At 43.8% G+C, this 14,614-nt stretch overlaps 1 protein-coding gene across 5 annotated transcripts in view; it reads right to left on the bottom strand.

The window, feature by feature from the left end:
• The window catches only part of GARNL3 (GTPase activating Rap/RanGAP domain like 3), a 170,476-nt gene that overhangs the window by 14,311 nt on the left and 141,551 nt on the right, over positions 1-14,614 (bottom strand). For all 5 annotated transcript variants that reach the window (XM_034929091.3, XM_034929089.3, XM_034929090.3 and 2 more), the window contains one exon: positions 14,036-14,102. In XM_034929091.3, the coding sequence (XP_034784982.1) occupies positions 14,036-14,102 (67 nt within the window). The remainder of the gene's footprint in view (positions 1-14,035; positions 14,103-14,614) is intronic.

Genomic DNA, 14,614 nt, shown 5'->3' on the forward strand with positions numbered 1-14,614 from the left:
GCACAGTTTTTCCCATGATGTTAAAATAATTGCAAGGCCATTAGAACAAGGTGGTCCCAGTGCTGTGAGTTTCTACATAAGCAAACCAAAACCCAACTCAGTGTAAAAGGTCATATTCTAGGAGCCAACCAGAAACCGTCAACTAACCTCTAACCAGGGACTTTCCATTGGAATGAGCCAAGTAAAGCTACTGCTCCATTTTAGCAAATCAAATACTTGTTTTGCTTTGCTTCTGCATTCACCCTATAAAAGCCTCCCTTTGTTCCCTCAGGTTTGGAGCTGCCTGATTAATAAATCACTGTTGTCCGGGCTCAGTGGCTCACACCTGTAATCTCAGCACTTTGGGAGGCCAAGGGGGGCAGATCACTTGAGGTCAGGAGTTTGAGACCAGCCTGGCCACCATGGTGAAACCCCATCTCCACTAAAAATACAAAAAAATTAGCCGGGCCTAGTGGTGGGGACCTGTAATCCCAGCTACTCGGGAGGCTGAGGTGGGACAATCACTTGGACTTGGGAGGTGGAGGTTGCAGTGAGCTGAGATGGCACCACTGCACTCCAGCCTGGGCTATAAAGTGAGACTCCATCTCAAAACAAACAAACAAACAAACAAAAAATATATATATAAAAATCACTGCTCAAACTCTTAAAAATTTTAATGTGTCAAAATTTATCTTTTAACAATGCTTATTGGGTAACTGGATTTCTTTCTTTTGTAAATTATCTGCTCATATCCTTCTCTCATATTTTAATGGGTGCTCATGCCTTTATCTGTTTTTGTTTTTGTTTTGTTTTGTTTTTTTGTGACGGAGTTTCACTCTTGTTGCCTAGGCTGAAATGCAATGGCACAATCTCGGCTCACCACAACCTCCGCCTCCTGGGTTCAAGCGATTCTCCTGCCTAAGCCTCCCGAATAGCTGGGATTACAGGCATGGGCCACCACGCCCAGTTGATTTTTATATTTTTAGTAGACACAGGGTTTCTCCAAGTTGGCCAGGCTGGTCTTGAACTCCCGACCTCAGGTGATCTGCCCTCTTGGCCTCCCAAAGTGCTGGGATTACAGGCGTGACCATGGTGCCCAGCCGTCTTTATCTTTTTGATATGTAAGATCTCTTTTTATGTAAATGATTTTTTTTTTTTTTTTTTTGAGACAGAGTCTTGCTTTGTTGCCCAGGCTGGAGTGCAGTGGCACGAGAATCTTGGCTCATTGCATCCTGTGCCTCCCTGGTTCAAGCAATTCTTGTGCCTTGGCCTCCTGAGTAGCTGGGATTACAAGCGTGTGCCACCATGCCTGGCTAATTTTTTGTATTTTTAGTAGAGACTGGGTTTACCATGTTGGCCAGACTGGTCTCAAACTCCTGAGCTCAAGTGATCTGTCCGACTTGGTTTCCCAAAGTGCTGGGATTACTGGTGTGAGCCACCGTGCCCAGCCTATACTAATGATATTGGCCCTTTTGGAAACTCACACATATTTTCCCCAGTTTGCTGTTTCTCTTTTAATTTTATGGTTCTTTTTGGCATAGAAATTTTAAGTTTTGTGTAATCAGATCTTTCAAACTTTGTTCATGGATTCTGCATTTTTTTTTTTTTTTTTTTTTTTGAGACGGAGTCTGGTTCTTTTGCCCAGGCTGGACTGGTGTGCAATGGCACGATCTCAGCTTACTGCAACCTCTGCCCCACCAAGTTCAAGCGATTCTCCTGCCTCAGCCTCCCAAGTAGCTGGGATTACAGGCACATGCCACCACGCCCGGCTAATTTTTGTATTTTTAGTAGAGATGGGGTCTCACCATGTTGGCCGGTCTGGTCTCGAACTCCTGACCTCAAGTGATCTGCCCGCCTTAGCCTCCCAAAGTGCTGGGATTACGGGTGTGAGCCACCCCTCCCGGCCGGCTTCTGCTTTAATGTCGTCCTTATAAAGGCTCTCTCCACTGCTAAGACTTGGTACACAGTGGTTCATGTTTTCTTTTATAAATTTCAGACACTGACTTTTTATATTTCACTTTTAATTTATTTAGAACTAAAAACAGAGGCATACATTTACTTTTTCCAAAAGTTTGTCCAATTGTCCTAACGTTATCTTTAAAAAAATTCATCATGTCTCTACAGATTTGAAATGCTACTTTCATCGTATACATTTTATATATACTTGAGTTTATTTCTGGACTTTATTCTGTTGTATTGAGTGGCTCGTCTATTCTTGCACCAGCATCATACTGTGTTAATTATTGTAGCTTTGCAATAAATTATAATGTTAAAGAAATAATCATCCTTCATGACAAATCTTTTAAAAAATTTTTGGCAAATCACTCATCTAATCACTTAGCAGATATTTATGGAGTGCCTACTACATGCCAGGCATAAAGAGAAAAGAATTGGGATTCTGACTGGAATCACATTAATTTATTTCATCTGAGGAGAAATATACATCTTTGCAAGATGAAGTCTTCCCATTCAGTAGCATAGTATATTTGTCCATTTGTTCAAACTTTTTCTTAGATTCTACAGTGATGTTGGATTGTCCTTGTCCCAAATTCCACGAGGGTTGGGACCCTTTTGTGGAGGCTAGTTTTTAAAAAACTTTCCAATATCTTCTATACTTACTGACTCAATCAGGTTTTCTGCCATTTTTAAGGACAATTTTAGGAATTTATTTTCAACTACAAAATTGTTCTTCTTACCTAGATTTCAAAACTTACCATATTTCACTGAATCTAGGATGTCACTGAATAAAAGATGTACTGTTTTTCTGGCAAAAGTAATAAGACATCCTTTAAAACGTCCCATAAAAAAGAAAGAAAGAAAGAAAGAAAGCTGTCCACTATAATTATAAGATGCATGCTAAATTCAGAGATGTTAAAATGTTAAGAGGCTGGCCGAGCGCGGTGACTCATGCCTGTAATCTCAGCACTTTGGGAGGCCGAGGCGGGCGGATCACAAGGTCAGGAGATCGAGACCATCCTGGCTAACACGGTGAAACCCCGTCTCCACTAAAAATACAAAAAATTAGCCGGGCAAGGTGGCAGGCGCCTGTAGTCCCAGCTACTTGGGAAGCTGAGGCAGGAGAATGGCGTGAACTTGGGGTGCGGAGCCTACAGTAAGCGAGACTGTCTCAAAAAAAAAAAAATGTTAAGAGGCTGGGTGCAGTGGCTCACGCCTCTAATCCCAGCATTTTGGGAGGCCGAGGCAGGTGGATCACTTGAGGTCAGGAGTTCGAGACCAGCCTGGCTGACATGGTGAAACCCTGTCTTTACCAAAAATACAAAAATTAGCTGGGCGTGGTGGTGTGTGCCTGTAATCCCAGCCTACTTGGGAGGCTGAGGCATGAGAATCGCTTGAACCCAGAAGCAGGGGTTGCAGTGAGCCAAGATCACGCCACTATACTCCAGCCTGGGTGACAGAGTAAGACTCTGTCTCACAAACAAACAAAAAAAGATGTCATTGGAGGTTACAGTCATCAGAAGGCTTGACTTGGGTCTGCTTCCAAGATGGCGCACTCACATGCTTCTTGGCAGAGGACTTAGTTCCTCACCACAAGGACCTCTCCCCTGGGCTGCTTGAGTGTCCTCAGGACATGACAGCTGGCTTCTCCAGAGTGAGTGACACAAGGAACCATAAGGCAGTCGCAATGCCTTTTTTGACCTAGTCTTAGAAGTTGCATACCTTCACTTCTACGATATTCTGTTTGGTAGACAGGAATCACTAAGTCCAGCCTGCCTACAAAGGAAGAGGAATGATCTCCACCTCTTGAGGGAAGAATTATCAAAGAACTTGTGGACATATTTTAAAAGCTCCACAATGGACATTTGTGTTGTTTTCAGTTTTGGGCTAATACAAATAATGCTGCTATGAATATTTGGATACAAATCTTTGTGGGGACATACATATGCTTTCATTTCTTTCTTTTCTTTTTTTTTTTTTTCTGAGACAGAGTCTTGCTCTGTCACCCAGGCTGGAGTGCAACGGCGCAATCTTGGCTCACTGCAACCTCTGCCTCCCGGATTCAAGCAATTCTCCTGCCTCAGCCTCCCGAGTAGCTAGAATTACAGGTGCCTGCCACCGCGCCTGGCTAAATTTTTTTGTATTTTCAGTAGAGACAGGGTTTCACCATGTTGACCAGGCTGGTCTTGAACTCCTAACCTTAGGTGATCTGCCTGCCTTGGCCTCTCAAAGTGCTGAGATTACAGGTGTGAGCCACCGCACCCAGCCTGTGCTTTTATTTCTTTTGCATCCATTCCTAGAAGTGGAACGGCTGGGCCATATGGTGAGTGAATGTTTAACTTTTTGAAGAACTGTTTTCCAAAGTGATTATACCAATTTACATTTCCACCAGCCACACATGAGAAAGCCATTTTCTTCACATCCTTACCAACACTGATTACGAGCAATCGTTTTCATTTTAGCCATTTAATAGTTGTGTGGTGGTACCTCATTATAGTTTTTTTTAAAAGTTTTTTTTGTTTTTTGTTTTTTTTTTTTTTTTTTTTGTAGAGATGGAGTCTCATGATACTGCCCAGGCTAATCTTGAACTCTGGCCTCAAGTGTTCCTCCCATCTCAGCCTCCCAAAGTGTTGGGATTACAGGTGTAAGCCACTTTGTCCAGCCCTCATTGTGGTTTTGATTTGCATTGCCCTAATAGCTAATGATATTGAACACCTTTTCATGTGCTTATTTACCATCCATAAATCTTCTCTGATGGACTACCTCATCAAGTGTTTTGCCCTCTTTTTAACTGGGTTATTTTCTTATTATTGAGAGTTCTTTATATTTTCCCTTTACCAGTCCTGTATGAGATAGGTGATTTGCAAATATTTTCTCTGTCTGTGCCTTGCCTTGTCATTTGCTTGTGTTTTTCAAGGAAGTTCTTAGTTTTGATGAAGTTCAATTTATTAATTTTTTCTTTTATGGATTATGCTTTTGGTGCAATATCGAAGAAACTTTTCCCAACCCAAGCTCATAAATATCTTCTATGCTTTCTTGTAGAAGTTTTTATAAGGTTTTAGGTTTTTCATGTAGTTTTATGATCCATTTTGAATGAATTTTTAAATCTGATGTGAGAGGAGTCTTTCCTTTTTTTTTTTCTTTTTTTCTTTTTGAGACAGAGTTTTGCTCTTGTTGCCCAGGCTGGAGCGCAATGGCGCAATCTCAGCTCACTGCAGCCTCCACCTCCTGGGTTCAAGTGATTCTCCTGCCTCAGCCTCCCAATTAGCTGGGATTACAGGCATGAGCCACCACGCCCGGCTAATTTTTTGTATTTAGTAGAGGCGAGGTTTTACCATGTTGGTCAGGCTGCTCTCGAACTCCTGACCTCAGGTGATCCACCCACCTCGGCCTCCTAAAGTGCCTGGATTACAGGCGTGAAGCACCGCACCCAGCCTCCTTTTTTTTTTTTGAGACGGAGTCTCACTCTGTCACCCAGGCTGGAGTGCAGTAGCCTGATCTTGGCTCACTGCAGTCTCCGCCTCTTGGGTTCAGGTGATTCTTGTGCCTCGGTCTCCCAAGTAGCTGGGATTGCAGGTGTGCACCACCATGCCCAGCTAATTTTTTGTAATTTTAGTAGAGACAGCATTTCACCATGTTGGCCAGACTCAAGTGATCTGCCCACCTCAACCTCCCAAAGTGTTGGGATTACAGGCATGAGCCATCGCGCCCAGCCAGGAGTCCTTCTAAACAGCAGCAAAATCAAAGTGGCCAATATTTTTATTCACTCTTCCACCAAGGGGGTGATGGATCATGTCTTATCTCTGCAACCTGAAAGACCTCTTTTGTACTTTTAGGCTTTGATGTTCTTTTTTTTAGAGACCAGGGTCTCACTATATTGCTCAGGCTGGTTTTGAACTCCTGGCCTCAAGAGATCCTCCTGCCTCAGCCTCCCAAAGTGCTGGGAAAACAGGCGTGAGCCATCGGACCCGGCTGATTTTATCTTTTTAAAAAGGCTGGGTGGGTGCCAGTATAACAGCATCTAGGACCAAATCACTGTAAATTATCTTGAACTCAGCCACTTAAAGTTATAGCACCACCTACACATTTAACCTATATTCCTATGTTGCTGTTTTGGTTCCCAGAGCTCATGTAGGCCACCTGATCTCAACCTAACTCCCTAAAACACCCACTCTGATGCCTGTACGCTACAGCAATAGCAATACTTGAGGCTTCTTTTCAGTTCTCTAGGAAGGTCCTTGGTTCATCTGGTGGTTCGATCTTACTCACTTTAAAATTCTCTGGGACTTGCAATCTATGAGTATTTGTTTTCCCTTTCCTAGGATTTAGCTTCCCAACAAGAAGTACATTCTCTTTGTTCTAAGAAAGTAGGAAGTTTTGTTTTAGCCTGAATATTTCTTCTCTGGCTTTTGAATGACATCAGGCTCACAAATTATCTATTAGGTAACACAAAACTTTCTATGCATATTCTCAAGGACAGCCTTCAAAATTTAATTCAGCTGTAATTTTGTTCTTCATAATAATGTGGTTACAGCTAGGTAGGCCCCTGTATCTTCTGGAGTCCACCCCTGACTCCAAGCTTCCACACTGGGAAGTATATTCAAATGTTAAAATTCCCAAAAGGCAATCAACACAGAGGGTTTTCTGCAACTGGTACTTCTCTGTTTCTTGCATTATCTGGGTATAGTTTAAAGTTTGAAGCAAAGTAGCAGATCTAATAAAAAGCCAGTTTTGAACTGTAGCATTTTGTGTTTTTGTCTCTTAATTTGATAAACACATTCCAAAGCTGTTGCCACCAGTCTGTGCAAAAAGAAGTGTGTTGTTCCTTAGTGTGTCTCAACATTCAGATAAAACATATATTACACTATGTAGAGCTAAAATTTACAAAGTAAGTAAGACCCAGGAAAACTTAAGGGGTCCCAGAGTTCTTGCATAATTTTAATTTGCCAGCATAAAAACTACTGTCCCTAAAAGATATTTTGTACAAGTCAGATATCATTATGTGGACCGTTGTTTTACAAATATAGATTAAGAATACATAGTAGACTAAACACATATTATCATTATCTCCTACAGGAAACACTTCTTGTATCCTCAGCCCCACAAACACCCACAGCCTCATGGCTTCTTTCTTGGTACTCTTATTCCCCTACACATCTCCTATAGCACATTGCACCAATTTGTTTATGTGTCAAGAATCCTGGGATGGGGATGGGCAAGGATAGTGTCTTCGTCCTCTAAAACAATACCTGACATATTGTACTTCTTATTTATATGTTCTGAATAAATGAGTGAATGCTTTGAAGAAAAATGAATGAATGAATGAATGAATGTGAGGTATGGATCAAAGTTTTTGGTTAGCCGGGCATGGTGGCATGCACCTGTCATCCCAGCTACTCGGGAGGCTGAGGCAGGAGAATCATTTGGACCCAGGAGGCGGAGGTTTCCGTGAGCCAAAATCGCACCACTGCACTTCAGCCTGGGCAACAAGAGCTAAACTCCTTCTCAAAAAAAATTTTTTTTGCACATGTCTATCCAATTATTCTGGTATCATTTGTTAAAAAAGACTCTTATTTTGCTATTGAACTGCCTTCGCACCTTTGTCAAAAATCAATTTACCAAATATGTGTAAATCTATTTCTGGATTCTTTATTTTGTTCAATTGACCAATTTGTTTATGTAATTATATGTGATAACAAAATATATAACACATTAATGATATGTTATTATGTGACTCACTTGATTAGAAAACATTTAAAATATATTTGTCATTATGAAACCAAAAACTATGACATTGAAAATCTTGAATAAAGTCTTATGACACTTTTTCTGTAATAGCATTTTATATTCTACATAAAATTTGCCTTGAACCAAGGCACAGCTGGCAGGTAAACAGATGGGGAATGTATCCCTCGATCTTCAGCCTCTTGCTCAGAACAAGACTGGTGAGCTGCTCCCGTTGTCACCCAACACTGTGACGCACACAGCCTGCACCAGTTCCTTCCGTGCTTCCCACAGAATCAGGGCACAACTTCTCCTGTCTCCAGGAATCTCTGGAAATCACATAGAGATTTCCTACGTGAAGGAAGGCAGACGAAGGCAGAGGCTGGCTTGGGGAAGGGAGTCCTGGCTAGGGAAAGTGAGAGGATAGCATCAGGGTTCTAGGAAGCTGACTCCAGCAGCAGTGCAGAGGGGAGAGGTGGGTTGCTCTAAGACGGAGCCAAAGTCCAAGAAATTCCGTGCGTGCTACACCGACCAGGTGAGGAGTGACTGGTCCATAAAAGATAGGCCATTTGGAATGAATCTGAGCTGTGTGGGAAGACAGCTTGGAGATGGGGAGTAAAGGCAGGGAGAAGTCCATTGTGCCAACTGTGTCTCTGGCTTGGGTGATGGGTGGAAGGTGCTGCCCTTGCACTGGGGTGGGGCACATCAGAGGAGGAGCACATGTGAGGAGGAAAGATCTCGAGTTCAGGGTGGACAGGTTGAGTCCGAGGTGCCCTTGAGCTGCTGAAGTGGGCTGTACAGTAAGGAGTGTGACACATTGGTGCAGAGTTCAGCAGTGGGTCTGGACTGGAGAGACCTGGGAGTCAGCAGCAGCACACTGGCAATCAAGCTTGCAGGGGAGAATGAGCACACCAGATGGAAAGGCGAGGACAGGGCCCTCTGGAATGCCAGCGTTTAAGGGGTGACTGGAGAAGAGACTGTGAACGGCACAGCACTGAGACAAGAGGGCCAGAGGGGCAGAAAGAAAGCAAGAAGATGGGACAGAAGCTGGGAGAGAAGGAAGTCTGAAAAGGAGAGTGGACAGCAATGTCAGAAAGGTGGGGACAGAAAAGTCTCCTTGGATAGATCTGCCTCTGATATGGCTCTCTGATACAGGGCACACGTTTGGCTCAGTCCAGCAAAGTTTATGGACACAAGCACTGTGCCAGCTGGGTCCTGGGGTCCGGGCCAGAGAGCTGGGCCATGGTCTGGCCTTCTGGGTGTTTGTGGTTCACTGAAGGAGGCTCTCCCCTTCTTTTCTTTTCATGCCATCTGCTTCCTTGTTCCCTTCTCTCTGGGCAGCACACTTTCAACAGCATCCTGTCATATGGAATCCTGTACAGTTTAACAGTTCTTTTTTTAAACTCCTGATATTTCCCACTTCCGTGGGAGAGAGAGGTGTAGAAAGCCGGAGCTTCGGATCAAGGCCTGCGCTGCGGGGCAGGAACAGGGGAGGTGACAACGCCATCAGAAGCTCCAGAAACAAGTACCTCTCCCACTATGTCCAATCTTTTTGGAATGTCCTGGCCCATCGGGCTTAGGGACTCCTTTGATGCGACCACTGTGCCTTGTAAAACAGTTATCTTAGTGTCTTACAGTTGTGTATCTGACAGAGTGAATTAAGACAAAAAGCTAACCACAGTCAAGAGAGCCCTTACTTCCCGAGAGAACAAATGCTCCAGAGAGGACACCTTGGGCACCACTGCCACGGCTGCCTGTGGCTCTGATGCTCTCAGGTGTGGCCAATCCTTCCTCTTCCCACTGTGTCCTGATGGCTTCCACAGATGCAGGGACTTGCTCCAGCAATTCTCCCCCTCTCCCTGGCACCACTAGTCCTCCCTTCCCTATTGGAGCTTCCCCCATGGCCTTACAAACTTACTATTTATCCCACACTTCAGAAAAACAAAAAGACCCTTCCTGTAGCTGTTACATCCCGCCTCTCTCTTTTTCCCTTAAAGCAAGTCTCTGAAGAGTCATCTGTGCTCCCAGTCTGCTTTCTCTTCTCCCACCGCCTCACAACCGCTGTGAAAAAGTGCTCCCCCTGCTTTCCAGAGACGCCCGCTCTCGTCTTCCAAATGACCTCCACCTCGCTGGGTCCAAGGGTCCCTCTCAGACAGGCCTCGCCTGCTCTGGCAGGGGCACAGGTGGGGACGCCCTCCTTCCTGCAGGCTCCTGGTAATCCCTGCCTTTCTGGGCACTCTTCCTCAGTCTACTTTGCTGGTGCCTCTGTCTCTCCCTTCCCTTTGGTAATTTCTTTAGTTTCATGACTTTAAACATCATTTATATGCTAATGAAAGAGTTCCAGGCACAGCTCTTTCTTGAGTGCCTTGGACTTGCACATCCAGGTCACTGGGCATCTCCACGGGGGTACAGGAAGGCACTGATGGGTCCAGGCTGGACTCTTGAGCTTTTCCTCAAACTTGCTCTTGGCCGAGCTTTCCTCATTCAGGAAGCCGTGTTCTCCATTCTCCCAGCTGCTCAGGCTCCAAACTGCAGAGTCTTCCTTTTTTTTCGTCTTCCTCTCACATCCCAAATTTGATTCATCAGCAAATTAGCTTGGTTCTTTTTTTTTTTTTTTTTTTTTAACTGAACACCATTTAATAAAAAAGCAGTAGTGTAAACAGGAAAGCTGCACGAAGACACCGTGTTGCCGTGGAAGGCTGGTGCTTGCTGCTGGGAAGCTGAAGGCAGGGGAAGCAGCAGATTTGAGGGATGAGTACTGGATCTTGGTTCTTACATTTGAAATGTTTTTGTTTTGTTTTGTTTTGTTTTGACAGTCTTGCTCTGTCACCCAGGCTGGAGTGCAGTGGTGTGATCTCAGCTCACTGCAACCTCCACCTTCTGGGCTCAAGCGATTCTCCTGCCTCAGTCACCCCAGTAGATAGGACTACAGGCGCGCACCACCACTCCTGGCTGATTTTTGTATTTTTAGTAGAGACGGGGTTTCACCATGTTGGCTAGGCTGGTTTTGAACTCCTGACCTCAAATGATCTGCCCGCCTCAGCCTCTCAAAGTGCTGGGATTACAGGCGTGAGCCACTGCACTTGGCCCTTATATTTGAAATGCATTTCGGGGTGGGCACAGTGGTTCACGCCTGTAATCCCAGCACTTTGGGAGGCTGAGGCAGGTGGATCACCTGAGGTCAGGAGTTCGAGACCAGCCTGACCAACATGGTGAAACCCCATCTCTAACTAAAAATACAAAATTGGCCGGGTGTGGTGCCACGTGCCTGTAATCCCAGCTACTCAGGAGGCTGAGATGGGAGAATTGCTTGAACTTGGGAGGCAGAGGTTGCAGTGAGCCAAGATTGTGCCACTGCACTCCAGCCTGGGCTACAGAGCTAGACTCTATCTGGAAAAAAAAAAAAAAAAAAAAAGAAATGTATTTTGGACCTGACCTTCTCAGCATCTCCACTGCTGTAGTTCTGGTCCCACTGCTGTCCTCTCATCAGACATATGCAGTCGCCTTCTCCCTGGTCTCCCTACCCCTACCCCTTCGGCGAATGCCCCACAGCAGCCAGAGTGCTCCTCTTCAACCTTGTGGATCCCGTCGCCTCTCTGTTATTTAGGAGGCTGAGGCAGGAGAATCGCTTGAACCTGGGAGGCAGAGGTTGCAGTGAGCTGAGATCACACCACCATACTCCAGCCTAGGCAACAAGAGCAAAACTCCACCTCAAAAAAAAAAAAAAAAAAAAAAAGAAAGTCTATGAAGCTTAAAAAACTGAGTTCTGAATAAATACTCTGATGATTCTGGAATAAATAGTGGGAAAATAAAATCCTGTCATGTCAGGCAATGTGTTGTGGGCTTTACAGGTATCATCCTGCTTAGTACTTACAACAGTGGTAAGAAGCAGGTTTTGTATTCTTACTATTACTTATCTGAAAGTGAAGACTTAGTGAGGTTAAATATGATCGCATCAAAAACAAGGGGCACTTATGCGAGCTTTTCTAGTTTTCCTGGCATGATTATCTTTAAAGCATCATCAGCAAACACAAGAGTTTGCCCTTAGCACTGAAATTACTTGCATTAAAGGTGAATGATTACTGGGTGCTAAGGGCAGAGCCAAGTTTTCTTTTTCTTTGTCTTTTTAAACAGTTAAAGACAGATTCTGGTAATAAAAATAGAGTTTAATTATTTAAAAAACCCAACATTAGTAGCATATTGAACAATTTATACTGTTTTTTCCCCTAAAGGTTACCAAGTGAATATATATTTTTTTCAAATAACACATAACTGAAAGTTGCAATCTCCATTATAAAATATTTTCAACTCTAACATATCTGAGATAAAAATTCCTCCACATAAAATTTATTTTTAATTTTGCTTTATTTTTAATACAGAAAAAAACTTCAATGATACAAATCAGTTTCAGATTTTGGGGAGAGCATTATCATTCTGCAGCACCTTGTTGAAAAGGGGCTTTATTGTACAGGCGTCTGTGATCAAGTCAAGAACATAGACTAAACAGGCAAATTCCACGTGTGCTGTGTGTGCAGGAATGAGTTAGAGAAGTGACCTGGATGACCGTGGGGAGAGAACTGTTTTATTGGTGTTGTTCACCAGATGCCTCCCAATGTCTTGGGAAAAAGAAATATGGAAAACAAAAGCCAGATTCCTGACCCAAAGAAATGGGAGGAAGTGGCATGGTTTGGGGAAGACTGAAGCTATGGGAACCTCTGAGGTTGCCAGGGCCTTGGCCTTGGGATGTAAAGATACAGAGATGTAAAGATACTTCTGATGTAGTGGATCTATGAAAACAGACACACACCGATCCCATCCTGAGATGAAGTCAGAGCCTGAAGCCGGAAGATGAGCAAAGCCATGAGAAATGGAACTCCCAAGGAAGGGTTCCGTGAGACCCAGAGGCTGCGGGAACCACAGCTGAGGCAGGAGCCGCTGAGTGAGGAGCCTGGCCTGTTCCAGTCAGCACTGGCAAGTCTGGCACAGAGCCCATGGCATCCACATTTGTTTCCATGCCCTCTTTTTCTTTGGGATTAATTCTCCCACTCTAAAAACCTGCTCTATCTTTCTGTTCTTAACTTCTCTTCCACCTAAAATCCCTTCCATCCTTTCACACGGTTAAAGGATAAAAAAAATCCAAATCAGTTTTTAAAACACTCTGCCACAAGTTATTCTATAGATGTCTCAGAAAAAAGAGCATACTTTATTTTAGAAAGGTGAATTTCTTACAGAAGTGACTTCTACCACGCAGCCATAAACCTGGGGATGCAGGGCAGCAGGAGTGGCAGTGGCCTGGCCCATGGGGTGTGGGAGAGTGGCCCGTTCCTGCTGCCTTGATGGGGCCCTTCTCATCACATGGGCCATTAAAGACCTGCTGTTCTGAGGAGGGTGCACAGTTCTGTGCATAAAATGTCCCCAAAGAGCAATTTATTGTTGAAGAGGTTTAACCACCTTCTCCTAATTTATTCCCCATAAATCTCGAATTTTGAAAGATGATGTTTATAAAACAACCTTCTCTTCTAATAATTAGCTTTCTTATACTTATTAATCAAAGATTAATTAATCAAAACATCTGACCCAGCATTACCACTCTAAATTGATAAAATCCTAGGCCAAAAAACATGTTTTATGTCTTGTTAGACTGGGCAGCTTTATCTAGGAAAATAGCTTACTTCTTTTCTTTTACCCTTAAAACATCATTTTTATGAAAATGTATTATAATATTAGCTTTTGAAATGCTGAAAATCCTTAAAGATCCCATTTGATACCTTTGGTCTGCCCAACACCTACCCTGCCACCTAATCCAAACTAGGCCAACTGAGGCTGGATACCCTGGGTTGAGGCTGATTTCATTAATACCTGAGAAACAACAAAATGTAGAATAGCGACAGTGGTTAAAATTGTGGGTGCTGGAGTCAAGAGAGCACCTGATGCAAACCCTGGCCCTGCTGCTTAGTAGCCACAAGACCTTGACGAGTTCACCTCTCTAGGCCTCAGTTGCCTCATCTCTAAACTGGGGATAATAACCGAGCCTGCTGCGGGCATTCATTGTGAGAATCAAGTGAGACAATGACCACAGCATACCAAGCACAGCACCTGGCACACAGTAAGGGCCTCCTAACTGGAAGCCACTGTCATCACTGGCGCATCCTGGAGATAGCATCACAAGTGCCAGTTCTTGCACTGTGTCACCAAGAGGCCTGGTGCGCAGCGGGAGACTCAGGGAGGAAGGTATTTTTCAGTTCCTTCCTGGAAGGCAATTACAAACCCAGGAATGATACACTGGGTAAATCTAAGGACAATCTTTTTAAATTGCCCAGAAAAAAAAAACCAGTCCATTTAAGCAAATAAAGATAAAAGCACATCCTTAACTTACAGTTGTAACACAACAGCAAACCAGCTTCTCCATCTTCGTACACATCAATAGCTGCAACAAAATTAACCTGCAATGATAACGGGCAACGGTAGTGGGCAGGCTGGATGCTGACCCTGTGAAAAGACTTTTACAAGTTGTGAGCATTTGTGGAGGCTGTGGCCCTCTGTGATGCAGGTGCCATAGGGTCATGTCTGCCCCACCAGCACCCACAATGCACATTGGGGGCTGGGATTATAATACAATGGAAGTGAGAAAGAAAAGAAAAGAAAAAAAAGAAAGAAAAGTCTCTCCATTCTTTCTTCTCTGGGACTTTCTCATCATCTTTTCATAGCCGTTGAGAAGCTCTGTGTTTGGTATGTCTCCTCTCTCTATTGAAATGCCTCAGGTTTATATGCCATTATTTCCAATGGCAAAAACTGCAATTACTTTTGCATCAACCTAATATTATTGACATTATGGTATAATTATCATTTTACAGAAGATGAAAGTGAGGCTCAGGGTGAAGTCACTTAAGTCCCTTGACTGGTACACGCCACAGCCAACATCTGAACTAATGTTCTGGTTCTCTTTCAACCTTAC

The sequence above is a fragment of the Pan paniscus genome, chromosome 11 (assembly GCF_029289425.2).
Source record: "Pan paniscus chromosome 11, NHGRI_mPanPan1-v2.0_pri, whole genome shotgun sequence".
Taxonomy (NCBI): domain Eukaryota; kingdom Metazoa; phylum Chordata; class Mammalia; order Primates; family Hominidae; genus Pan; species Pan paniscus.